The sequence below is a fragment of the Alligator mississippiensis genome, chromosome 1 (assembly GCF_030867095.1).
Source record: "Alligator mississippiensis isolate rAllMis1 chromosome 1, rAllMis1, whole genome shotgun sequence".
NCBI classification, from domain to species: Eukaryota; Metazoa; Chordata; order Crocodylia; family Alligatoridae; genus Alligator; species Alligator mississippiensis.
Genome location: NC_081824.1, coordinates 126,085,630 through 126,113,261, shown reverse-complemented (window position 1 = coordinate 126,113,261; position 27,632 = coordinate 126,085,630). Strand labels below are relative to the sequence as shown.

At 43.9% G+C, this 27,632-nt stretch overlaps 1 protein-coding gene across 1 annotated transcript in view; it reads right to left on the bottom strand.

Moving 5' to 3' along the window:
- Window positions 1–27,632, bottom strand: part of GRM1 (glutamate metabotropic receptor 1) — a 311,031-nt gene that overhangs the window by 64,819 nt on the left and 218,580 nt on the right. The window contains exon 4 of the mRNA XM_014605565.3: window positions 12,639–12,874. Coding sequence (XP_014461051.3) covers window positions 12,639–12,874 — 236 coding nt within the window. The remainder of the gene's footprint in view (window positions 1–12,638; window positions 12,875–27,632) is intronic.

Here is a 27,632-nt window from a genome sequence, read left to right as displayed (position 1 = left end):
AGGCCTTTCCCCCTCTCCCCACCATCCCCTGGGGAACCAGTGGCTGCTATAAGCCATCCCAGTGGTCACAGACCTTTCTCAGGTCATTGTGGCCAAGAAGCTGGATTCACAGGACAGCAGGAACAAGAAAAAAAACCCTCCCTCCCAGTCCAAGACAGGCACTGATGTGATGGAAGGAGTCCCTGTGGGAACCCTTATCTCAGCTGATCTAGTCTCACTGCCAGGGTGACTCCGAAGTCATGCATATGGAGAGGCTTGAAAGCGGCACTCCAGCACCTTCCCTCCACATCTGATCTGATACCTGGGGAAAGTCTGTGGGTACCAGACAACTGTGAGTCTCGTGGTAGAGGTAGTCATTGAACCAACCCCTCAAGCAACCTCCACCTGCCTCAATCACGGACCCAGGCAGTGCTCCCTTCACCAATCCCTCAAAATGAAGCATCTCCCACCCTCTCCCAGTATATTCAAAGCAGAAGAAAGGTGCTGGAAAACCACAGGCAATACAAAGCAGGGCTCTTCTTAGGCATTTAGGGGATGGGGAACCTCTTTCTGGGTAAGGCTATGGGTTCAGCATCACATCCATAGTTGTGGCAATTGCGAACTCATCCATGGGTGTCAGCTCATCATAGCAGAGCCATAGATAGCATGAGCTGGACTCTCACATTGAATGGCAACCCAGGATTCCCCTACATACCTTCAAAGCAGACAGCCCCTCTCCAGCTGCTGAATACTTCCCAGAGGCAGTGCCCAGCCGGATCCAGTTCCCCGAGCCTGGCCAGGGAACAGTGCCTGGCAGGCTTCCAGTGGCTGGGCTCAGGGAACAGTTGAATTGAGCCCAGTGCTGCTTCCGAGCTGGGGCAGGACTCAGCCCACTAGCAGCCTGCCTGGATGGCCTCAGGGGGCACCACCACCATGGAGGGAAGGACTGAGGCCCCCCTTCCCCATGCCTCCCCTCCAAGTTTCTGTGTTGAGTTCAGCAGCTGCAGCATTCCCTATAACCATGATTCCCTCCCTGTTCCCTGTCCTAATCAAGGTTGTTTCACCCCTTTCACAAATCTCTACTGCCCCTGCCCTCACTCCCTCCCCTGCACCCTCCAAAGGTTTGCTAGTTTGCATAAATGGGAAGAGGGACTAAGTTGTGACACGGGCACTGTTCAACAGGTTTTCTTTAATAAAAACAAGAAAACTTTGGCAGCTGCAACACTAAATGGAGGCACATCTCTTCCTTGCAACACATTCCCCTGCATCCCAGTGTGTGCCCCTTGGAGGAAGCAGGGCGAACAGCATCCAGGCAGCCAGAGTTGTGGGCAGCGCTGCCCAGGATGCAGGGCCAGAGGAACCCAGGGCAGGAGATCCATCACCTGGAGCCAGAGCACCGGGTGATGGACTTCCCCATGATGGAGCACATAGGAAATCAAAGCCCTCTGGCCCTACTGATCTAGGGAGTGCTCAGGGCCAGGGCTTTGCAGAAATGGACCGCCTGCCACTGTGCATGGCTGGTGCCCCCGACATCAGTGGGGAACTCAGTGTCTCCAGCTTCCTTGAGCTGTGCATGCATGGCACATCGTATCTGGTCTGCACACCAATCCTCCTCTGCCCAGACTTTACAGAAGACCTCCCCCCGGTCTTGCAGATGCTGTGAAGGATGCATGGGGAGACAATGAAGCATAGCAAGTTCTCCTTCTCCACCTCACGGCACATGAGGAGAGCCCACCAGCACATCCTGAGGTGGCTAAAGGCGTAGTTGTGTGGCACCCACTCTGGCAGTAGCTGTAGTGCTCCTTTTGGCGGTCTAGCTGTCCCATGTAGATTTTCATAAGCCAGGGCAGGAGGGGCCAAGCCAGGTCCCCAGTGATGAGGGGAGGGACAACAATGGTGCCAGTGACATAATTGGGGACTAGAGGAGCATAGTACCCACTCTTCATCATCTGGGGGAGCGGGGAGTTGTGGAAGATGCGGGCATCATTGGTGTTGCCCACCCAGCCAATGAAGATGTAGATGAAGCAGCCCTAGCAGTCAATGACACCCTGCAGGGCAACGAAAAGTAGCTCTTGAGGTTAATGAATACCCGGGCACCTTGAGGTGGGCAGAGAATGGGGATGTGGGTGCTACCCATAGCCCTCCTGCAGTTGGGGAAGCCAATGTGGCAGAAGCCAGTGATCACCTCCTGTGGGTTGATGAGGCAGATGAAACAGTTGACTGAGACATTCTGGATGAGCAGGTACACCTCCTGGATGGCCTCCCAAGCCATGGACTTGCCCATACCAAGCTGGTTAGTGATGTAGCAGAGACTGCTGGGAATGGCCAGCATCATGATGGCGATGGCCACTTAATTCCCCAGAGTGAGGGATGACTATTTACTGACCTCCTGGCACATGAAGGGGATGGAAGGGGAGGGAACCTGAGCAAAAATATCCTTGAAGGTGGTCAGATGGATGTAGAAGGTCTGGATCCACAGCTTGTCCACAGTGTCCAGGGTGATCTGGTCCCACCAGTTGCTGCTGCTGGCTTGGGCCCAGAATTGGTGCTCGGCAGTCTGCCGGTGGTGCCTGAGCACTCTGGTATCAGTGGCGTCCTGAGTGTCCTTGTCCTTGTCAGCCACTAGGAAGTTGGTGGCCCACATAAGGATTCTTGGTAGGCACAGGGTGTGGTAGCTGGCCCCACACTGGATGTCCAACTGCTGATTGAGGGGCAGAAAGCTGCATCCCATGGTGACCAGCTGCCAGATCATGTCCAGGTGGCTATGTGTGATGTCCTGCAGCCTCTGGCAAGTCACTCAAGGCACCAAGCAGGACACACTGCAGCTCCTGGGTCTGTGTGCTTGGGTGCGGGAAGCGAGGAGCCAGGTATGGGTGCAGGCAGGCTGGGACATGGAGGCATATGTAATTCACAAGAGAGGGCATTTGCTCTGGGGCTCTTCTCAAAGCCTCAGCGTGGAGTGCAGAGGAGGGTCCACAATGATGTGGTGAGGGGCTGGGGGGGGGCTTGCCCACACCTAGTGGCCAACCAGGGAGTGTTTGGCTGCATTTGGTGTTCTCTGGTAGCCTGCAGGTTGGGCTGAAAGGTGTGCAGCAGTACCCCCTGCCTGCACTCTTTCCTCTCCCCACAAGGGGTGAAGATGTATACTGTTCACTCCTGATCTAAACTAAGCTGCTTACAGAAAACCAAGTAACTTTGATTGATTCCTACCCTGGCTTTTTGAACATCCATATGTTCATTTGTTCTAGAGAAAAATGAGAAACTTATTTATTTCCAGTGCTGTGCTCATCTAGTTCCTCTCACAAAGACCTAGTTTAGGAAAAGGATTCCAGTTCCTTTAACCCACATGACACATCCTCTGTGCATAAAGAGATCTCTGTTCTGATACCATTTTCAGTGGCAGCATCTAACATATCCCCTCTGCTCCCATATTTAAGGGCTAATGACCATTTATAAACTAGCAACTGCAATCTAATGGATGCGCCAGCTCTGAGTGAATAAGAGAAGAGAAAGAGGGAAAGACATAATCAAATAAATGACTAAGTGTCTGAGTAAAGGCACTTGTATTGGCCTTCTCTTCAGATCAGTTACCTAGACTATTTCACCTGGTTTATTTACTGCTTTAGAGAAAAGAGCTGTATCCAAGATGACCTCGCTTCACAGAAAGCTGACTTACAGAAACAAAATCAATACATTTTACTTTTCAGCTCTTCCCTCCTCAACCATTTCATTTTTAGGAGTTCACTGAATTCTGACTAAGACATTGTTAAGGATACACTTTTTGCTATTCAATAACCATAGAATGTGGCTGGATAGGATTCATCCATCCTGCTTCTTTGCTGCTTTAGTGTTCAAATGTGTAATAGGGGAGACTGAATGTAGCATGATAAACTGAGAATGCACTTTATTTTAATCCCATAAATGAACAATTTCAGGGTTAACACCCACCATAGAAAAAATAAATATCAATATCAAACCCTAAACATTGCTCTACTGCTACAACATTATATCTACATGTTTATAAAAAGCTTTATCTTCTGTTTACAATAGGAAAGAGCTGCATATGCTTCTACTTTGCTTTATTTGATGACTACCTTGTTAATTCATTGAGATACCTTCTGGACCTTAAAGTAAAAAATCTGTTACAGGATTACCTCTTTGATTGTCAGGGGGCTCAACAGTGTGCTTAAACAGAAACTATTTTGGCACAGGTAACATACCAGACATGTGAAGTTGTGTTCTTTCAAATTCAAAAACAACTTTCTAAGAAACCAAGAGCTGAAACAATTGTCTGGCCATGAATGACTTACTCTCTTAATAATGACTAGGATTTATCACAGGTAGTAAGCACATTATTATTCTCTCTCTCTTTTTAAGGCAGGCAGAACATAGTGCAGGATAGCACCTTAGAGTTTTATTAGTTCAGAATGGCTGAGCTTGCACTGGCAACAACCTACTTCATCAGATACTATGAATGGACTTGCATAAAGGAAGTTTTACAGAAAGGAAGATTTTAGAGACCTAAGCATTTTTTAAGTCCTAAACATGGCCTGGAGCTTTGCCTGGAATAAAATAGAGCTACATCAGTACTGTTTTATCACCTGTAATAAAACCTTGAACTAACAGGAAAAACAGCTGGAACTCCTTGAGATGTGCTGTTTTGGGGTATATTTAACTTTAGCTGTAAATGCGGACCAGGTTCTAGAGACTTGGCTAGTAGTGTCTGGACTTCCCTGAATACCCTTGTACTAGGTGAAGTTACACAGTTACAAGTTGCTTAGACCCTACTAAATCTTTGGTATGTTAAGCAGTTTTAAGCTTAGAATGTGGGCAGTTACCCATTAAAGGTTAATACACTAATGCAGCCACTAGAGCAGAGGTTCCCAACCACCAGGCTGCAGCCTGGTACTGGGCAGTGGCAGGTTGGCTGCCGGGTCATGACACAAGCCCCCCCACTCAGCCCTCCATCTGTCCACACATGCGAGTCGCTTCTGCCACCAGCAGTGACATGCAGGGTTAAAGCTGGGGGGAGGGGCAGCCCCGGGATGGAGGCACCTGGCTCTACCACTCCTACAGGTCCACGGCAGGTCCACGGCACAAAAAAGGTTGGGAAGCGCTGCACTAGAGGGCTAGCAAGCAAGGGCATGGCTAGGAGCCAGATCACCCGGGCTCTATCCTGCTCCGGGTGGGGAGGGAGGTGGCTGGGAGAGGTGCATGCTGATATGTTAGAAGACTACAAATTGCTTGTTTTATCTCTCTGGAGCAGACTGAAGTTACCCATGCTAGGTATCATGGCCCAGAGTTAACCCTTGCCAAAAGTGGTGTAACTTAGAGATTCTCAGAGGGCACTTAGCAAAAGTTAACAAGCTTTAATGTGCAATACTCACATTTTAAGTGCCTTTAACATGGTCTAAACCATCTTCCAGCATCCCATGATGCACTGCTTCCAAGCCTCCCCTCCCCCTCACCACAGCGCAAGGATAGAGCCCAGGTGTCCTGTCTTCTAGTAACACCCCTGCTCTCCAGCCCTCTAGCAGCAAATCAGAGCTGTGCAGGCAAGAATAGGTATTAATTTTTAACATGCAACTTCTCACAGTATGTTCTAACTCAGGGGCGGGCAAAATACACCCCGTGGGCCATATCTGGTCCACCAGTTAATCCTATCTGGCCCACCAACCACCACTGGGAACCTTAGGAGGGAGGACTGTGCCCTGCACCACTCCACTCTGCTGAGTCGGGGCTGGGCTGGTTTGGGACATGCAGCACAGCGCGCAGGCTCATGGACTGTAGCCAGGGACAACATATCTTGAAGAACTTCAGTTACTTTTAGGTAGTAACTATTCCTTCATTTTCAGGCACACCCCTATGTATTTCTACTTTAGTAATACATGCAATGCAGCAACGATCTGATAGAGGTGGTAGGTGCTTGGATCTTATCTTCAGATAGAAAAGAATAGATTGCAGGACTACTCTTAGAAAAGAATGTCCATTCAAGATGGGGTCATCTAGACCCAGCACTCTTTCCTGCTTATGCAGGGGGTCGGATTCAACGATCTATTGAGGTCCCTTCCGACCCTAACATCTATGAATCTATGAATAAGATACTCCCATTAAAACACAATGCTTAGTAAAGATGTATACTGATGCCCCAAGTGGGGGTTTCACGTATGTCAAACGTGGGGATGTTTCTCAGAAGAGCACCTGGAACTGTGTGTCACGGTCATGGAACAGGTTCTAATGTGCTCTGGTGGATTTAACGTATCTACTTTATAATCTAATATATCCTGAAATGCACATCTATAATTTATGGCTGGAAATAAAATGCTCATTCATTCATCCTCTTGGCATTCTCATGATAAGAGTGGGGCATGAGAAAAAAATACAGGGAAATGAATTACTTGTTTTAAATGAAGCCTGCATCCTACTTTAGGCATAAATTTTGGCTGTTGCCTGAAAGATACCCTGTATGAACTGAAAATTGTGTAAATTGTTCCGCTATGAGAGTCTCACTATTTCAGTTGATGAAATAACTACAAGGAAGGAAGATTTTCTCGATGAGTGTAAGATAAAACATGATGCAATAGGTCTGGATGGGGGACCCATGAGATGTGGCAAAACTATATTAATATCCCATAGAGGAGCTTGTTCCCTGATTGGTGAAAACACCCTCACCAAACCCATAAGGAATGTGACTATGTTTGGATGGGAAAAAATGAAAACCCTTTCTATAAGTAGGTTGTATAAGGGACCAAGTTGTAGGCAGTTTATCCTAATGGTTAGGCTACTGTGGGAAGGCAGAGTACACAACACAGGTCAGACTCAGGGTCCAGGAATTAGATGCTGAGTTATCAAGTCCAAGGGATAACCCACAGGTAAAAGTCCAAGAACAGAGCCAATCAAGGTCAAAAACCAGGAAAGCCAGAGAGTACTAGGACCAGAAGGCTTACCATAACAGACTGAGTCAAAACTGTTGTCTGTCCTGGAGGCTGTTGCCACAGGCGGAAATAAATGGAGAGACTTTGTTCCCAGTCTCCCAGCAAATCAGGAAGCCAGCTGGTTAACTAGGTGGGGCAGAGCTTGTCATCCAGAGACTCAAAGTAGATGTGCCTGCTTAGGCAATTAGTCCAGGCTGGGCTGATGACTAAGGTCCCTGACAGGTGATAAGCAATGGCTGCAAGGTATACTATCAGAGAAATAAATGAGACCTGAAGTCTTTAAAGACAGTAAATAGTCAAGAATTGAGATTTTTTTGACCCAAGAGGTACAAGTTGGTGTTATTCATACTATCTTTAAATGTATTCTGAACATCTGTTGCTCAAGCCATGTCTATATGTGACAGTCATGAGAAGTAGTCAGCTGTGAAGGAGGACCATGAGCTCATTCAAACAATAGGTCAAATGATACAGGAAGAAGAACTGGAAGATGGCTCAATCAGTGTATGAGTTCTGGGAATCAGAACTGTTTGAGGCATGTGTTAGCTAGCTCATGACCCACCTTCTCTGAAGCAATGAAATCAGGTGATAAGCATATAGCATTGTACATCTTTCAGGGAACCTGGAGTGCAATCCCTGTGGACAGAAAATATAACATTTTTTTTTCTTGTTGGCTGCAAATTGTTCTACTGTTGGATGACCCCATTCCTGGAAGACTGATTGAATCAATCAGTCTTCTGTGATTTGTTCACTCAGGCAAGTGTCTGCTCTGATTTTGCAGATGTGGCAGGAATGAGATTTTGTTGTGAACAAAATCTCATGTTGGGAGCACCAGTTCCATAACTTAACTGCTTCTCTGTGGTACAGGGGAGCACTTCTCCCTGCTTAGTTGTATGAAACGTGGTTGTTCTACTATCTGTCATAAGCATTGTGAACTCTGGGTTGTAGAACAGTATGTCTGAGAGAGCCTCCTGGGGAGGCCATTTGTCTTGCACTCACGGGGCACATCTACACGTGCACCCCACTGAGCAGTATCCACCAGTACTGTACAGTCCCAGCAGCACAAGGGTCATTTCTGACCCTACTTCCCAGTAGCAATGAGCTCGTTGCTACTGTACAGTAGCAGTAGCATCACAGTTAGTGCCCAGCAATGCTATGTCACTGTAGCAATGAGCTATATCACTGTAGTTCATTGCTACAGTGACGTAGAGTCTCATGGAAATATGTCCACCGATGCCTAATTCAGTAGTCATAGAATCATAGGGTTGGGACCCCCAACTCCCAACTATAATGAAGCATCCATCACTACTGTTTTTGCTAGAAAGGGGTAGGGAGACAAGGACTTCTATGCCTATCTTGTTTGGATCTTTCCACCAACTCATGAAGGAGAAAACCTCCTATGAAATTGTTAGAACTATGCCCAAACTATACATGCTTGGTAAATACAGAAATGTCATTCAGCTCTGTACTTTAGCTGGGGTCTAGGGAAGGGAGCATACTTTGAACATATTTTGCCTGTGGCCCCAGCCTGGCCATGCAGTGGCTGAGCAGCTTCAACTGTGGATTTAGCCCAGGAGAAGCAGCACAGTTTGGGGAGGAGGTGAGCAGCCAACAGTGGTGAAAGAACAGGTTGGGGAATATTTTAAAAAGCTGGATGTGTATAAGTCCATAGGGCCAGACATGATGCAGAGCCATTTGCCATTATCTTTGCAAACTCATGGTGATTGGGAGAGGTCCCTGATGATTGAAAAGGGGCAAATATAGTGCCTATCTTGAAGAAAGGGAAGAAGGAAGATCTGGGGAACTACAGATCAGTCAGCCTCACCTCAGTCCCTAGAAAAATCATGGATCCAATAATAATCAATAATAATAATATAATTCAATAATCCAATAATAATCAAATAATCAATTTCTAAGCACTTGGAGAAGAAGGTGATTAGAAACAGTCAGCATGGATTCACCAAAAGTAAGTCACACCTGACCAACCTGATTGCCTTCAATGACAAGATGACTGGCTCTGTGGAAAGGGGAACAGTGGATGTAAAATACCTTAACTTTAGCAAAGCTTTTGATATGGTCTCCCACAATATTCTTAAAAACAAGCTAAGAAAGTATGAGAGGGATGAATGAATGGTAAGGTGGATAGAAAAGTGGCTGGATCATCAGGTTCAAAGGGTCAATCAATGGCTCAATGTCTAGTTGGCAACCAGTATCAAGTGGAGTGCCCCAGGTGTCAGTCCTGGAGTCAGTTTTGTTCAATATCTTCATCAACGATTTGGAAGATGGGATGGAGTGCATCCTCAGCAAATTTACAGATGATACCAAGCTGGGAGGAGTAGTAGATACATTAGAGAGTAGAGGTAGGATTCAGAAATGCCTGAACAAATTGGAGGACTGGACCGAAAGTAACATTATGAAATTCAATAAGGACAAGTGCAAAGTCCTGCACTTAGGATGGAACAATCCCATGCACCAGTACAGGCTGGGGGCCAAATGGCTAAGCAGCAGCTCTGAAGAAAAGGATCTGGAGGTTACAGTAGACAATGAGCTGAATATAAGCCAATAATGTTCCCATGTTCCAAATAAGGCTAGCAGCATACTGAGCTACATTAGTAGGAGAGTTGCCAGCAGATTGAGGGAAGTGATTATTCCCCTCTATTCAGCACTGGTAACACCACATGTGGAGTACTGTGTCCAGTTTGGGCCCCCCACCACAGAAAGGATGTGGACAAATTGGAGAGGGTCCAGTAGAGGGCAACAAAAATGGTGAGGGGGCTGAGGCACATTACTTATGAGTACGGACCTGCTGAGTTTGTGGTGGAAGTGGGCTGTGTGGTGGCTCCTTTAATCTTGTAGGTTCCCCCATGCACTCCCCCCAGTGCTGATCAGTGAAGGGGTTTGGCCACTTGCTGTTCACCCTGATCAGTAAGGAGGCAAAAACTCTGGCTTAAATATGGCCCCTTTTTTGCCTTTTGACACTCAGCTATTTGTAGGGAAGCAAAAACAGTAGTTTTAAATTTGACACCATCTTTGCTTCCCAACCAGTCAGCAGGAAGCAGCAAAGCTGCTAAGGCCTCTCAGCCAATCAGTGACAGGAGGCAAGATGGTGCCATATTTAAAACTGTGGTTTTCAGCACCCCACCCATCAGGATCAAGTGGAGAGTGGCAAGCGACAAAAATGGCACCATATTTAAACTGTGGCTATTGCCTTCCCATCAATCAGGAGTAAGTAGTAATTGGCAGGGACTCTCCTCCAATCAGCAGTGGGGCTGCACGGGGCAACCTGCAGGATTAAAGGAGCTGCCATGCAGCCCACTTCCATCACAAATTCAGTAGGCCCCTACTTATGAGGAAGGCAGAGAGAACTGGGCTTATTTAATCTGGAGAAGAGAAGACCGTCAACTACCTGAAGCATAGTTCCAAAGAGGACAGAGCTAGACCAGGGATGGACAATTTTTTCAGCTGGAGGGCCACTTAATGAATTTTGGTGAGCTGTCACAACGGTAGCCCCACCCCTTGACAGGTGCCCTGCCCCCAGTCACCATCTTGGGACTTGAAGTCCCACCCCTTAACCCTTGACCTTTGCCACCTGAAGTCTCTCTTGCCCCAGAACTACTCCTTAGGGCAGGAGGTTGCCATCTTGGAACCAGAAAAAACCCCAAATCATATAGTAAAAAAAAATCAAACATATACTGTAACATATCTGAATTTTATTTCAAAAAAATATTTGTCCTGATTTATGTGTGTTTGCATAATGTATATAGAGGCAATTTCATAATAGCTTAAAATACAGTCTAACTCTTGTATATTGTGTGGGAGTGCATGTGGGGGATGTGGATTAAATTTTCCGTGTCTAGAATTAATTATTTGGGTGTCATCTTTAATTCAAAGTAATCTTGGATTCAGGTAAAAACAGTATTTATATCATTAAAAAACTTTCATCTTATACGCATAGAAATTAATTTGAGACGATAAATGAGAAACTGCTGAGAGTCTGAAATCCATTTCCCTAGTTGACAGAAATACATACAGTAAAAGGATAGCTTTGGAAAAGCCTTCATCTTAGATTGTTTTCTCTACATGTGGTTTGTTCTAAAACGGATGATTTAGCAGTATCATGCAAAAACAACAGTTGCTGCAAAAAGTAAAAGAAACCTAAAGTAGTACTCTAGGGTTTTTAAACTATAGTATTTATCATGATTTTGAAATTTAATTAAAATAATAGCATTTTTAATAAACTGAGTTTAGATTACAAATTGCCTGCATTTAGAACAACTGATGAGCTTCTAAAAAACTTATCTTTTATATTATAGAAGATGAAACTCATCCCTGTCATTGGGCCAGTCATAGCACTGCAAAGTTTTGTACCATACACTAGAAAAAAACTCTTTAGGAAAAAGCCACAAATCATATTATTCCCAGAAATTCTCATGAAATAATTCTGATCAGAAAACTAATCTGCTTATTGTCCATTTCTTCATGTCTTCCATTTTTTTAATAAAAACGATTAATACAAAAATTACTATCTACAGATCTTTTGCCTAGCTCCTGTCATGCCAAAGAATGTCTGAGTGTCCACACATATATTCCCATTGCTTTGTCAATTATGGGACAGATAAGTCTGCTTCTGGGGTGCCTACTTTCTGTCTGAGGGTCATGTAATGGAACAGAAACAAAATATGAATACCTCATAGCATAAAAAAACAGGCGGGGGGCTACATTTCAGCTTTAAGGCCCTTCAACATTCCTTAGGTTTCCAGCAAAGTTATCATTATATTGTCTTGATAACATCAAGACAGTTGGTCAAAAACAGGTTTTTTCTTTAAACAGAAATGCAGTTCCCCTCACCCCCTTTCTTTTGGTCAAAATGTTATTATGACAAAAAATAAGGTGCTCCCCTGCCCAATCCTGCCTTCTTAAAGATAATTTCTTGTCAGCCAGGCTGGGCATTTCACTGATTCCACTCACTTTGACTAACTGTGTTTTGTTTCTTACTTATCTTTACATCAGGGCAAAAATGTGCAGGAATGGGACAGCCATGGAATGAGTTATAGAGTTGTTATTTCTAGATCAGCAATTCAAATCCAGATCAGGTCTGGCCCTTGTAAATCTAAGGATATGGACATAGTAACAATTTACTGTAGGATGTAAAGACGTAGACTTTTACTGAACAGCAGGTGCTTATGGTCATTCACCCTATGTCAGTGGAAGCTAAATCATGGCAATTTACCCCCTTACATTGAAGTCTAAGTTGCTGTACATTAGCTTCTGCTTACCATAGATAAGACTGTACACACGGATAGTTACCATGGGGCAGCTGATGTATGTTAAAGCCTCACTCCTTTGTATTCCACAGTAAATTGTTCATATGCCTATACTCTAAAAGACAAAGATTAGTGGGTGGCCCACGTGAAATGATTAAGTAGTGAGTAGATTTCCATGTAACAGACTCATTCATTTACAGTATTAACTGCATTCTTTGTTGGCAGATCAGCAGAGAGACTAGAAACTGGCTTCTTTACAACAGGACAGAGATATATTGATGGGAGAATAGGAGACAGCTTGGAGAGAACCCTAGAGACACTCATCTTTGAATGAGGATTTGAATCTGAGAAGATTGAATCTGGCAATTTTCACTAGCACTAAATTCCTTCCAAGGAACCAAGGGAGAGAAAGTTTTATCAAACCACAGATATTCAAACAGGGAAAAAGCATTTCATTCTTTACCAGTGCAGTTCTTTTGAAAGTTGGGGTTCTCTAGAGGATGCCCTGGAATGCGACACTGGAATCTGTGCTGCCAGAATTCAGGAAACCAGGGATTTCGGGTATTGGTGTCCAGACGTAACTTCAGGTAATAGTCATCAAATGACAAGACTTCTGGAGACTGTAGTTTGATAGTGATACCCCCATTTGCTTCAGGCTCATACCCTTCAATAACTTCATCTCTGTCTGCCCAGCCATCACTGAAAAGAAGAAAGAAAAAGTGTTATACGGAGACAGCAATTGAGGATGAAAGAGCATGTAGGCAAAACTAAGCTGGTATGCTTGAAAAGAGATGGTTGTGGAGAAAAACAAAAACCACTCCAATTCTAAAATTCAGGCATAGAGGGAAAACGAAGTGGAAGAGTGAAAATAAGTATTATGGCTAACAAAGTTTTACAGGCAGACAAAGGAACCATTTTCTCATTTAGAATGAAAAAGATTATCTTCCCCCTGATTTCTTTGCTTCACTTGAAAAAGCTCCAGGTACGCTTTTGGTTAGAGAGACTACATCTTTGTGACTGAAAGAATTCTGTATTGCATATTGTGTTGTGCAAATGTCTAAATTCAAAGAATTAATAATGATTAAAAGAAAGCCCTGAGACTTTACTGCTATTGGGCTGTGATCTCAGCATGCGTGGCTCTTGAAGCAAGCAGAATAATTCAAATCAAATAAGAATCAAGAAATGCATCATGGGTGAGAGCTAACTGAATAATTCAAATCAAGCATGAACTGAGAAATGTATCATGGTGGGAAAGAGGTTGAAGAGGAAGAATACATAAGAAAATTTAATCTGCTGAAAACTAAGCTATGCGCTGTTCTTGCTCCACCAGGGAAACCACAAAAACATGTTGTTATTTCTTACAAATTTGTATATTTATTTATATATGTTTTAATTCATGTATGTTATAGCACTAATACAAAATGACGTTGCTGAAGTAAGGAGAATTCCCAAACGCTGAAAAAAAACCTTTTTCTTGTCAATATTATTTGATGAATCGTCAGTGTAAGGACTCTGAAGGAGGCCTCTTGGGATTTACATCTGATGCTTACGTTAGTTCACTAACTTTTACGTTCATTGATCTAGCTGAATTCTCAGGTTCTGTTTTGACTTCCCTAAGAGCAACAGTACACACGTTCCATCCCAAGGGTTACATTATGCCTTTAGGCATTGCCCTGAGCAAACAATGACGCATTCACTATGCCAGCCCAGGACATGCCTCAGAGATACACCTTTAAGACAGGATTCCCTTCTCGCTGAAGTCCTATATGACCAGCAGACTTCGACACTCTCATCTCCATTCAGCTGTGTGGACTGAAGTTCTGAAGATGGGAGGAAACCTGGGCTGCTTCTGTTAACATCCCTCCTTGGTTATGGGTTCACGCAGAGGCATAACAGGATGTACAGTGTACCATTAATCTGTTTGTTTCTCAAACATTAATCTGTTTGCGATGTACAGTGCAACAGTGTACCATTACTCCTTTGTATCCTGACCCAGGGTCTGTGTAGTCATAACTAGAAGAATGAAGCATTTATAATCTGTATCATTCAAGTTACAATCTAGCCCACAAAAACAGCAAAAGCTGCACTATTTACCATATTTACCCAAATTTAAGACAATCCTAAATTTAAGAGGACCCCACTATAATTAGATTCTATATGTAGAAAATGTATAAATTGGTTATAATTGTCCATGTATAGAATCTAAGTATTGGAGAGATATCTTAAATTTGCCACCCCCCCCCCCAACTGTTGTAGCAGGGAAAGCAGTAGCAAAGGGGCAAGTTTGGGGGAATACAATGCGGGGAGCAATGGGGTAAGCAGTGGGGGGCAGGTGGAGGTGGCGGACCAAGCAGCTTGTCCCCTGCTACCAGGTTCACCCCACCACTTGCACCCCTGCTGCTTGCCCCCTTGTACATGCCCCTCCACCACATCAACCCCATAACACCTTAGGCCTCCCGCCTCCCTTCTCTTATGTCCCCCCTTGCAGCCTCTGCCCCACACAGTCTCAGACCCTCTGGTCTCCCTTCTCCTCCTTTTTCCCCCATTCTTCCCTTGCTGCAGCCATCTGCTCTTCCCACCCTCCTCGTCACTTACCTCTGCTCTGGTGTTGGCAGGCTCTTCTGCCCTCCAGCCTGGAGCATAAAGCACAGCCTGAGCCTGGCCTGAAAGCAATGGTGGGGGAGGAAGATGAGGAAGGGGACAGGGGGAAGTGGGAGAGTGAGGCAGGCAGCAGCTGCCCTTGCAGCTGCATCCCCAGTCATTGGTTGGATCAGAAGCCACAGCAGTCACCTGCCCCTCCTGCTGCCTCATATTCGACTCAAAGGCAAGGGGCTTTTTTCCCTCTTCATGTTAATTAGGGGTGGGGGTGGGGAAGGAGTGATGGGGGGATTTGTTCTGGAATCGAGTAAATACATTATTTCTTTTAAGTAGGCAAAAACAATCAAAGGGTTGCTCTGCCAGCATAATTACTTAAATCTTAATTGCACAATTACCCCATTATGTGTCACCATGTTTGTAGTTTTCAGCAAACTGTACAATCATTACTGAGTCAAAATAGCTTTATTAAATCAGGTCATGTTTTACAAGTCTCTGTGGAGAGTGGGAAGAGTCCTTAGAGTTGGGATTGCCACCAGCTACCGTTAGAAAGATTTATTTCCTCTCTCCCTATATTTTGGATTTGGCAAGCTGCCAATTTCTTGCAGAAGGCAGAGGACAGCATTTGTGCAAACTCTGGAGAAAACATGTCAATATTCTTTGAGTTACAGTTGAAGGAAAAGCTACCTGGTTGGGAATGCTGGCTCTGGTTTTGTGTTTCTTCCTCTGGAAGAAACCAGGCGCTGGCCCCTTAGTTCAGCAAGAGATTATTTCCTCTGGTTAAATCTACCTGAAAAATCATGTGACATTTGACAGTCTGAAAATATATACCCCTTGGGCAGTGCTGAAAACAAGGTTGAGCTGCAGATTAGGTTATTAGCAGTTTATATATAATTGGGGATTATCCAAAGCTGCTAGTGCCCTCTATTGGGCCATTTTTGGGGTCCAATCCAGTTCTCAGCACTGTCTATGCTAGAAAAGGAATCCCTCAGTCTTCTATTACAAGGCTTGGCATCATTTTAGCATCTACATGCTTCTAGAAGACATGGGTCTTGCTGCCAAGAGTTTCTGTAGCACATGGACTACAAACAGCAGTAGGATCAGGTTTGAACCAGGGTGCCTGGGATTCTGCAAGATTAGTTCAGTTTAGACCCTCCATATTGCCTATGCTTCCATGTCTGCAAGACAACAAGGAGACAGCAAGACAGTAAGTGACAGGATGTGGGAGTTATGTTGGGTGATAGATGGGGAATATATAATTGATGGCGAAGAGTGGTCTAACCTGGAAAGGAGGAGAAAGGGAGGAAGAGAATGAGACTGAGTCTGTGGTTGGAGCTGGGTGGTGATTCTGAGCTTGGCTGGATCCGTTCAGTGTAGCAGGGGTTTTGAATAGGCTGGATAGATCACGAAGAATTGTGATTTCAGGACCATGGTGGGCTTTCTTTAAGATGTGGTGAAGCACAGGGATTGTTTTGAGGCTAAAGCAGGAGGAAGTTATGAGCCTTGCAGTGTCAGGTAGGAGAGGATCACTGAGCAAGAGAGGTTTAGGATGGGAGAGAGTCTGGGAGTTCTCTGCTAGGGAGGGAAAGAGTTAGTCTGGAAGGGCTGTGTCAAAGGGAGGCTGTGAATGGAAGACACTAGGAGTACATATAAGAGAAAGGTGGAAGGGGGAGATATAGAAGAGACGATGACAAGAAAAAAATGTAATAAAGCAATAATGATGGGCTAGATACTGCTTTTTTCCATCCTGCTCTTTGCTATTAAGTGTCTTAGATTTTCATGTTAAAAGAGAAAGTGTAGTGAAAGAAAGAGCTTTGTTAAAAGCCTGCCTCATGTCCTCTGTCATCCCTCTACATCTGCACTAATGTCCTAGTATTCCCTTTTTAAAATCTAGTCAGCCTGCAAGAGGAAAGGAAGTGACCAGGAAGGGGAGGACTATGACATTATAATTCCAGAGTCAAATGTTAAAAAAAGAGTCTAACAATGATTCTTGGTCACATACATCCACAGATACCGTGGCCACCAAGTACTCATGTGTGTACCACAATAACTTGAACTTATGTCCTTATTGGCATCAAGCACACATCTCATATTATCAACCTTTTTAGTACAGTAGTGCCTGGGGATCAATCAAGATCAGGATATCATCTTGTCAGACACTATACAAAAAGAAAGATCCGAATGAATAGATAGCATAGGGCAAGCAGAGTGACTGACAGTATCAAAAATTGACATCACCACCATTTAAGACAATTTATTAGCTGACCCCTGAGAGATATAAGGAAAGAAAAAACACAAAGCCTGTGAGATAGTTGCAAATGGATCAACACTGGGGCATGTGTAATTGCATCTGGATAAGGGTAACCACACAAATAGAAAACACAGCCCGGATCCTACAACTGGCTTTGGTTCTGCATAAAGGCCTACCTATACATGGATCTGACTGCAAGATAGAGGCCAAGAGATTAGAGAGTGATGGAAATTAAAGGGAGTCTTGAAATTTCCTATTAGGTTGGTGAGTCATTGGCTAAAATAGCATGTATCATGAATGTTGAGGAATAAAGTATAATTTAGGCAGGAGTGAGTTCTCTTTCCAGGAAAAAAATATTAAAGCTGAGATTTTCCAAATAGTTTAAGGGAGTTACGGGCCCAGCTTCTTTTGAACTTCTCAGCCAAAATGATTTTTTTTAATGAAAAATTAGGTTCACAAGGGGCTTAATTGCATCTGGTACTAGACGAATAAATGAAAAATGTTTCAGAGGATAATGGTAAACATTTTAGCCATTTCTGAGAAGAAAATACGAAAAAATGTCACAAAATCAGAGCTCACTCTACACCATGCATATCAATGATGCAATCAGCTTCCTCGCTAATTAAACATGAACATCTGGAAAAATGAAGTGTCATCTAAAAGGCATCCCAGACTATTCTGCTACCCCAGGAATTGAGCACTTTTCATCTAAAAATATATTGCATATTTATTCCTGCTGTGCAGCAAACAGAGTTACAGACTGAATGTTATTGGCTCATCCACGCTGTGTGTTTTTAGTGTGGATTGCAAGAAATAACACTTGAAATAGTGGCACTGTTTACAGATGTCCCAAGGTGGCAGCATATCCACTACCTGTATTGCCAACTATGGTGACTGTCTGATCACATTTATTGTACAACATTCTTGTCTTTAAAAGAAGCTGATACCTTGTGCAACAGTTAATCTCTTGCTGTATGAGGGCGTTTAGAGTGTGAAGGCAGAGAAGCAGCTAGGAGGGGACATGTGTGTGGGTGTACAACCAGCAGCAGCTCTGCTCACTGTCAGAAGAGAGACAACCAACTGTTTCCATTGCTGTTCCATGTTGTTCACCACAATCAAATTGGTCACCAATTTTCAGAAAGATGCTCTTTGCCTCAGTACCAGTTTTGTCACTGACCCTGTCATTGCCAGATTCAAAGGCTGGGGCTACAGTCACAAACAACAATCAGGCAGAATGAAAACATCTCTCAAAATTACCCATCTCTAGTTTCAGAGTTGTTACTATTCACTGGGGAAAGGGAAACGGAAGCTTTCTTCTCTATTAAGATGTATCATCTTGCTGGTGTGTTACATTGCTGACTTGAACACTTTAAGTAGCAACACCTAATTCTCTGTGCATTTTTTGAAACTCAGAATTTTACATGCTGCATATATATTCTTGTGCCTGAAATATCAGGAGAAATGTAATGGATTTCCAATTTCCTCTTTTCTTCCAAAACATGAACATACTGTCAGCTGCTTTTCATGAGGGCTGATGAGACAACCAGCAATCAAGTGTTCTATTTTCATCCTCTTCAGGACTTTAACTCTTGAGCTGTGCACTAGCAGCCCTGTGTATCCATCAGAGCATTAATATTCAAGATGCTTTTTCTAAGCAAAAAGAAAAAGGAAACATGATACCGATTATTAGAAATACTTAGAAACTACTTGTAGTTTTTATAGGGAAGGATTAATATCTCCACAACTAAATCTTTCATATATCGAGAAAATGATATCTGCCCATCATTTCTGCAGCCTTAGTGGAGCAGGTGGATCCCTGTGGCAACACAGAGCTCTACTGATTTCAAGAACTGGGGTCCTAGACGGGTGCTGATTCATATTCATCTCATGCTTTCTGGACTTAATCGTTGGCAGTTTTGTCAAAGAGTTTTGGATTAGCAAATTAACTGTATATTCATATTACTGTTCAGGGCTGGCATTAATGTTAATTTAATTTTTATCCTTTCCTTTCCACTAATAAAAAAGAGATGCTAGATGCCAGAACTCATTAGAAAATAGTAATAATACAAAACTTTATACATGCTAGATTAATCTATCTTGCTTTTATGTTGAGTTCCAAGCAAAAATGCTGAGAATAAGGGTTTTGGGACTCATGTTCTTATAAATCCACATAAATAAATCATTTATTCTCCCCTCCTCTGAGTATGGGTGATTCCAACAACTTGGGAATGTCTTCCATGATGTGCAGTGCAGGTTGATTGGTACAGAGTCCTGCCGAAGTCAGCAGGTCTGTAAATGGGTAGCCACCCACTTACAGACCTGCTGACTTTTGCAGGACACTGGCTCTTGTAGGCCAGCCCTGCTGGTTCTTGTAGGCTGGCTTTGCTCCCTGAAGAGCCCTTCAGCGAATCCTCCCCCCAAAAAAACAAACAAAACACAGCAAACCACACAGTCTTTGCCCTAAATACAAAACCCTGTGACCGTGTTCTCGGCAGTAGGAGGGGGGCCTTCGACTCTGGCCCCAGCACAGTAGTTTGTCCCTTTTCTGGTAGCAAGTTCTTTGAGTTACAGTTTGCTTTCTGCCTGCAAACTGCTCTTTCACCCAGCGTGCCTCCCTCTACTGTATCCTTTGGGGTTTTAAACTTCTAGTGGGACACTCGCTCATTATCTAAATGCCTACAGCTAGGCTTCTTCAATACGTCTGCCTTTTCCCCATTAAAGGGCCAAACTGCCCTGTTATACGGTTCTGTGGGCATGTCTACATGAGACACTTACTGCGCAGTAGCCTAGTAACACTGCACAGTAGCATGGTGGTCAAAAACCGTGCTAATACACTACCACACAGCATTATTAGGCTACTGCACAGTAAGCATCACAAAAAACCCATGCACCAGTGTTATTGCACAGTAACTGTAGCTACTGAGAATTTAGTTAACACTTCATTAAGCAAGTACTAAACTCAATGCGCAGTAATTACGGTGCATTAATGAATGTGTAGACGCACCCTGTGTGAACACAAGGTTCAGAGCCTGCGTCCTTGATTTTTTTTCTCTATTCTGCACAGATTACTTGAAAAAGTACTTTTTCTCCACCCCCACAAAACATGTTTCTGGACACCCTTCTCAGTGCTGAATTATAGAAATGCCAGCTGGCCTGCTGTTATGTTTAATTTCTAATAGATTTAAATATGGAGACAACACCAACCAAAAGGTCCAACATTTAATCATTTTTCTTTCCACTTTAGTTTGTTTGTTTGTTTGTTTGTTTTTAAAGAGTAAAGATTTTTATCTGGGAATACTTTGAAATTTGAACTGGAAAGCACATTTGCATGAACACATCCTGATGGAAGGCTATCAACCCTTAGCAATATACATGCATTTCAAAGTATTACAGGCATTTTAAGTAAAAAAGACTGAATCTTAAACTGTTTGGAGTTGTGCTTGGGTAAGTGCCTGGTCTTCTGGACAGCTGATCAAGCTAACAGGCCTGGAACATATGTCCATATATTTTATTAAAAATGGCTCTCTCATGGACTTCTGGTACATATTCAGCTACTTGCATATTAGCATAGTATAACAATCTTAGACCAGTCCCTTTCTGCAAGTGGAAACGTCATTTTAACAGCCTCTTTTTTGGTATGTTAGCAGACTTTATGGAATGCAAATCCCAGTTTAGCGCCAAACAAACAAATGTAAATGGATCAAATAGCCTTATTTCACAAGCAGTTTCACTGAAGTTAGAGTAGTCTGCTGCTTCTCAACATGAGTGGCAGCATCTGCCAGTAAGAAATTTGGAGACAGCAAAAGAAAACTGGTTGGCAGATTGGGTTATCCTTTCCTGGAAATATTGTAAAGAGCTTTCATTTTGCTCAACCTACTATATTTTAAGGACAAAAACCATTAGCTTGTCTTCAGGCATCAGGGATAAAAGGCATTATTGGCAAGGGAAATTCATTCTACCAAAAGGTATTTTACATTCTTGTGGTACATGCACCACACAGAAAATCATACAAGCAGAATGGAGAGATTGTCAAGAACTTGGCATCAGGAAGTGACAAAGTTGCTTTTCTTTCTTCTGTGGATATCTTAAGGGCCTAATCCCAGTAGCATAACTGAGATGGGAGGGAGGGACAGCTGAGGCAGCATCCCAGCCACCACCTTCCTGGGGGAGCCCAAAAGCAGCTGTTACTACAGCAGCAACCAATCACACCATTACAATTGGTACTGCAGGAGCTGATGCTGCTTCAGGCACTGTGCAGGTGCCCTGAACATGGAGCTGATCTGCTATGCCTCTGTCAAGTCCAAAGGTCACTGAAGTCAAACAAAAGACTCCCTGTATTAAAGTCAACAGGCTTTAGCTCAAACCCAAAAATACAGTCCGGTAAGGCGTCCTTCTTCATGCGTTCAATCAACAGGCTAGATTATTGAGATTACTCATGTACTTGGAAAATCCGAAGTAGGACAATGCTTATTTCAGCCTCAAGAACATTAGGCTGAACATTACCATGCTATAAGAATGAGGAAGTTGGTAAATTATCATTTAACTAATAAAATCTCCTAAATTTCTCTTGTAGTTTAAATCAGATACAGAAGACTTCACTTCTTTTCCTTAAATCAGCTACATACAGCAATATTAAGTATCTATTCTAGTGGATCCTTTTGAATGAACAGCACAATTTGTAAAGGATCCAAATGTGATAGATAAATGATAGATCATTTTCTTTCAAATCATTGTTGTGTTTTTTGTATAAACTTCCAGTTTCTGCACTCTTTATTTTGAAAATGTAGATTATAACCTCATGGACCATGATGGATTGTCTATTTTGTAAATATGTGTTTAGAAGAATTTAATTACCATATGCAGTGCATATATTTGCATGTGATTTGCATATGGCAATTTAACTGTCTATCACACCAACATGTTCTTGGGGAGTCTTTATGGTAAAGATTCTTGACACTGTTGGCATCTACAGCGTTTTGTAAATGTGACTGATACCTTCATGCAATAAGATGTTTACCATTCTCAAGGGCATATGTCCATGCATATATTGAAAATCAGCTGCTGCACATATATTCTCAAGGGCAATTGCTGATTTTTAAAACTAAATACAAGATTGCCACCCCAGATTGACAGGATGATTAAGTCCCCAATCTGCCTGCTAGAAACTCATTAAAAAGAAGCTGCTTTCTTCTGAAAACCAAAGCATGTGCATGCAAGAGGAAGAGAGGATCCATTTTCAAACATGGATGAGCAAATGGGAGCATAACTGTGATCAACTTGCAGACATGAATAAGACTTTCCTATGTATTTATCTGCATATAGGAAAGGGATGTGCAAGGGGGACACCAGCCCCCACCACCAATTTAGGAGGGACACCAGAATTGCTCCCACCCCGCCACTGCAGAGCCTGTGGTCTGGCGGCAAGAACAGCAGTACAACCTTACACCTGCAGAAGCAGCCAGGTGCATGGATGCTTTCCTCTAAGAGCAACAGCTGGGGTCATGATGAGGTCTGCCTCTAAGAACAACAGCTGGGGCAGGCAGGCCATGCTGCACCTGTGGTGGCAGCAGCAGCTGTGAACTGTTTCTGAGTTCCCCGGAGGTAAGAGCCCTGTGCCCCCTACCCACCCACCAATGGCCTTGACAGCCAGGCCTTTCCTGCATGTTCCCTGCCTACAATCCCCCCACCCCCATCCTAGATCTCCCTTAGGTTTGCCCAGGGCTAAACCCCTCAAACTCTCCAAGCATAGACCTAGTACTCTTATACAGAGGATACAGTAGGTTAAACCCTAGGTAAGGAAGCCCATCAGAGACGTATTAGGGCTGCTCTGTGCCCTGGGTGGTGGATGTGCCCAGGGCAGGGCTAGCTGTTGTGCTGCCAGCCACAACAACAAAACCAGTAACCTCCTGTGGTAGAGGCTGTTTTTGTGCTCTTCTTCTTCCCAGTTGCCTCCCCTCAGTTATGTTACTGCCCATTTATAAGTATGTAAAACTTAAGACCTACTGGTGGCTTGGTCCTATGTAGTCTGCAGGGGAATAAGAGGAGAATATAAGAGGAATGGTCTCTTTTTGGCTCCCAGGAGTTTCAATAAAAATGTTTCTTAAATCACTTTTCTCCCTCCCTGCATCCACTCCCCAGTCCTTGTCGGGGGCAGGGAGGAGAACAAGCAGGGTATTGATTTAAAGAGGCAGCCCCCAGGGACACCATCCCAGGACAGCCACAGCCAGGCAGGGTGCATACTGCTGACTCCAGCAGCAGCCTCAGCAGTTGAGCAGAGTGCACAGAGGTGGTTCCAGTAGCCTCAGTGTCCAGGAAGGGTACACTGAACTGGTTCCAGTGGCAGCATGACCCAGGGTGGAGTAAGACCCTGTAGTTCAGAGGTTCCCAAACTTTTTCTTATTGCATACTCCCTTACAGATTTACCAGCTGCCTGCATACCCCTAACAGCATATGTTTTATATTGTAAACCCTTAAAATCCTGTTATTATTAAATGAAAATTAAATCTACCATTGCACAATTTCTCCCGTATACTTCCCATATATATAAGGAAGTACTCCACAGAGATGTCTTGCATACCCCCAGGGGTATGTATACCGTAGTTTGGGAACCCTTAGTACCCGCTCTTTGCACATCCCCTCCCCCCACTTCTTGGCCCAGGGTTCACAAGTCATTACTTCCACATTTCCTTGCCCCTACTGGGCTCGCTGTAGCTTAGGAAGTAGCTTTTAGAGGTCTCCTAACGTTGGCAACTCCAAACAAACCCCAAATGCTCATTTAGGGTGCCTATACATGAAACAGGAGGCTGCTCTGATGTGCTGTAATCACAGCACATCAGAGCAGACTTGATTAATTGAGTCTGCTGGAACGTGGTAATTACCATGCTCCAGCCGTCCTCCACATCTTGTGTATCAGGGTCCCTGCACTTCAAAATGACAGCAGTGGCGCTTTAACTAAAGCTCATTCAATAAGCTTTAGATGAAGTACTCCTGCCGCCATTTTGAAGTGCGGGAATGCTGATACATGAGATGCTCTGAGCACTTTCATTAGAGTGCCTAATTACACCCTAATTTTGTTAGGGTGCCTCTGCACTAATTAAAGTGTCTCTACTCCCCCCTATTCTTGGAGCATGTGTAAAAATTCCCTAATGCTTTATACCCCTGTGGCAGGGCACTGTTGGTGCCTGCCACTTTAAGGGCTGAGCCAAGCAGCCAGCAGGCGCTTAACTGCAGCAGCCATTTTAGATCTATGGCTGCCTATATAAGCAGAGCAGTTCCTGACTGGCAAGCCAGGCAGTAACATTGCCTGCCTGCAAGGCTGCATGCAACATCCTGGAGGTAAGGGCAGGAGCTGTAGGGGATGGTTTGGAGGCTCCTGGTCCTGGGCATGACCTAAAACTGCACCCTGCTGGGAGTGGGTAGCCTGGCTGGGGCTCTCTGTGGCAGGGGAGCCCTCAGGAAATGCCAGGCCAGTTAGCACCCTGGTGAAAGGTGGGTAAGGGTGCCTTAACCCCAGCCCTCACCTTCAGGTGGGCCATATACCTTCAGAGCAGGGTAGGCCAGGTAAGCTTCAGGAGGTGCCTGAGCCTGCTGGGAGAGTGACCCCACAGGGCCAGGCATGCTTCCAGAAGCACCTGAGCCAGGAATGGGGGACCCCGATCCCTAAGTACATGCAGGAGACGTAAACCCAACCAAGGGACTCGACTGGTCAATGCTGGGGCCAGGACTGGAAGTGTCAAAAGAGCCAGGGGCCCACCATGAGGGACGCCTATGATGAGCAAACAAGCTTGGGGTCCCGACTGGCCTGAGACGGAGCCAGGTCTTATACAGAAGCCAAAGGTCCCGTGATTGGGGCCACAGCTAATGGGTGAAGGGGATGGTTAAGCCATCTGAGAGGCTTGGGCCATGGTGTAGGGATGGAACGGAGCCACGGATAGCCCCCCCCCATATCGGGGTGTAAAATGGGCAGCCTCCCGCCTTAATTAATAACCTAATTATTTACAACAAGGCATGGCAGGCAAGACAGGTGGGCGATATGCCCAGAAGCAGGTGGGAAACTAGCTCTGTAGCTAGGCAGGGACCCCCACTTTGCCATAATCACCTTTTGTGATTCTTCAAATAGGAGTCAGCCAAGAAGGGAGTTTAACACCCCACCATTTACAAGCTAAGATTTAACATTTTCTGGAACTGATACTGACAGTGTATTTTAGAATTTTCCTTCTTCGAGACAGAAAGGGCAACTTTTGATCATAGATATTACTGCTGTTGTTGTTTAGATCTTTCCCTATCCAAAGCAGCTTACAATATCTAAATAGGACATCTTAAATCTTGCATTTATTTTCTGATACTAGTTTTTTGTATGGCTTAACATTTCTATGTGCCCAAACATACAAGGATCTTGGCCATGTCTTTACGTGCCCATGTTTGAAAACTGAGCCTGATGCAGCAGTTACTAACTGCTTTATCAGCCACTTAAATGTAAGCCTTTTAGGGTTGAAATATACCAGCCATTTAACAACACACGGTAATTTCGGGCAAGGAATTAAGCACATTTTGTCCATTTCAAGCTATAAAGTAATATTACTGACTTCAATATTTCCATTAAAATAAATTGGAAGATGCAAGGTACTAGTATGTAATGGAAGCTATAAATGAAGTTCAGAGCTAAGGGTGTTATAAATCAAGACTAAATATGTATTGAGAAAATAGAGAGAGAATCGCATGTGAATGCAAACTGTCTATTTAAAAACTGTCCACTGACTGTGAACATCCAAATATTTAAACTGAGCATTAAATTCATAAATTATTATTTTTATCTCAATATTTACCAGCAGTTAATTTTAAAATGTATATTCAGGTTTCAGATTCAGAATGCACATTATTTTGGTTGGTTATATAAGTCAAGATACTGACTAAAGAGAAGTAATACCGTGAGACTTTTGTAACCCATTAATACAGCATTGCATTTTAACTGCAATGAACCATTTGTGAACAGTTTACAGGCCAATAATTATTTGCTGAAGAAACTAGTGAATAATTTGAATAATGACTTAATCTGACAACTAAGCAATCTGTTCACAGACAGTTAGTGAACATGAAAAAAAGACAAAATTTATTGAATAATTATTTGTTTTGAATAATTCACTCATTCTTTCATGTCATGATGTTCCATCTAACCCAAAGCAACTGTTGCTAGACATTTTAAAAGAAACACAGACTATGTAATATTGATTCCTTTTCTTCTTACATTTTTTTACTTTTTATAAAGTGCCTCTCCCATGTCTTTACATATTTGTTTGAATATTTAAATCATACAGCGGTATAGATTAAACTAAGCCAAACGGCTTGCCTATCTGAAGCAAACAATGCTCAATGATCTCAACACCCAACCATCCTCCATCTGTCTTCTCTCATTCCCAACATAGGCCTGACAAGAAATGATGAGCTTTAAAATATGCTCTACTCATCAAATTGACCTGGCAAAGCAAACAAAGGAGGAAAACAGCAAGTTTAGTGATGTATATCCCTCCTCAAAAGCATCCTGCCAGCAACCTTTTCTATTTTGGTCCTGAAGATTGTCACTAATCATAAATATAGCAAGAGAACCAATTACTCTTCTGGTATTGGCCTCATCTCCTATTTTTACCTCTGGTATGCTATTTGGGGCTGTCAAGCATAAGGCCTGCAAACTTGAGCTAACCCCTGAAGTCACATCATTCACTCTGTGGGACTCCTGCAGGAGCTGGAAATTTGCAGGTCAGATAAGTGAAGTATTGGAGGGGAGGCCTGCTGTTTGTTTTGGCAGCAGTGGGCCAAGCAATGGCTATGTCAACCCCTGAGCTGACACAGTGGTTCAGGCACCCATAGCAGTTAATGCTGCCATACTTGTTCACTTCCAGAAGTGGGTTTATATTCTATCTGTGAAGAGCCCCATTGTCCCTGGGGAAGGAGGAATGGGAATATGGGGAGGCAATTGAGTTTGACACCCCTGCTCTAGCGGGTTTTTGATGTTTCTGGCTTAGTGCCTTGCAGTTATGTGTTACTGTTTAGAGATGTGGTTTGGGGAAATGCTTAGATACACGGTTGTCTAGGAACCAATGCTGGTCAACAGGTTTTTTTTGAGGCCCCCTGCAAGATATACTTTTGGGGTCCCCTGATGCAAAGAAGCCAGTGTTGGCATTGGTGGTGTTGGGGGGGGGGAGGGATAGTGAGCAGTCAAAAGTGAAGTCAGTGGTGGCGGGGGGGGGGGGGGGGCGTGGAGAGTGGCCAGACACAGGGAGCCCCTTGGCTGCAGGGCCCCCTGAAGCCACAGGTTTTGCAGGATAAGATGGGATGGTTGGTGGGAACCCACGGGATTGGAGATGATACCCCAGCAAGCACCTTCCAGTCCTATGTTCTTATGAGAGAAGAAGTCAGCTAGCAAACCCTAAGTAGTCCTTAAATTCTGCCTACAAATTAACTGGAAGCCATTCACTCTTCTTGAATTACATCCAGTTCAATGCACTGTCTTGATTAAATGATACTTATTGAGGGCTATGTTTTGAGCCCTTGATTCACACTGGGTGCTACTACTCCTTCCCCTTTGTCCCCTGGCCTACTAGCCAGAGAGGTGTT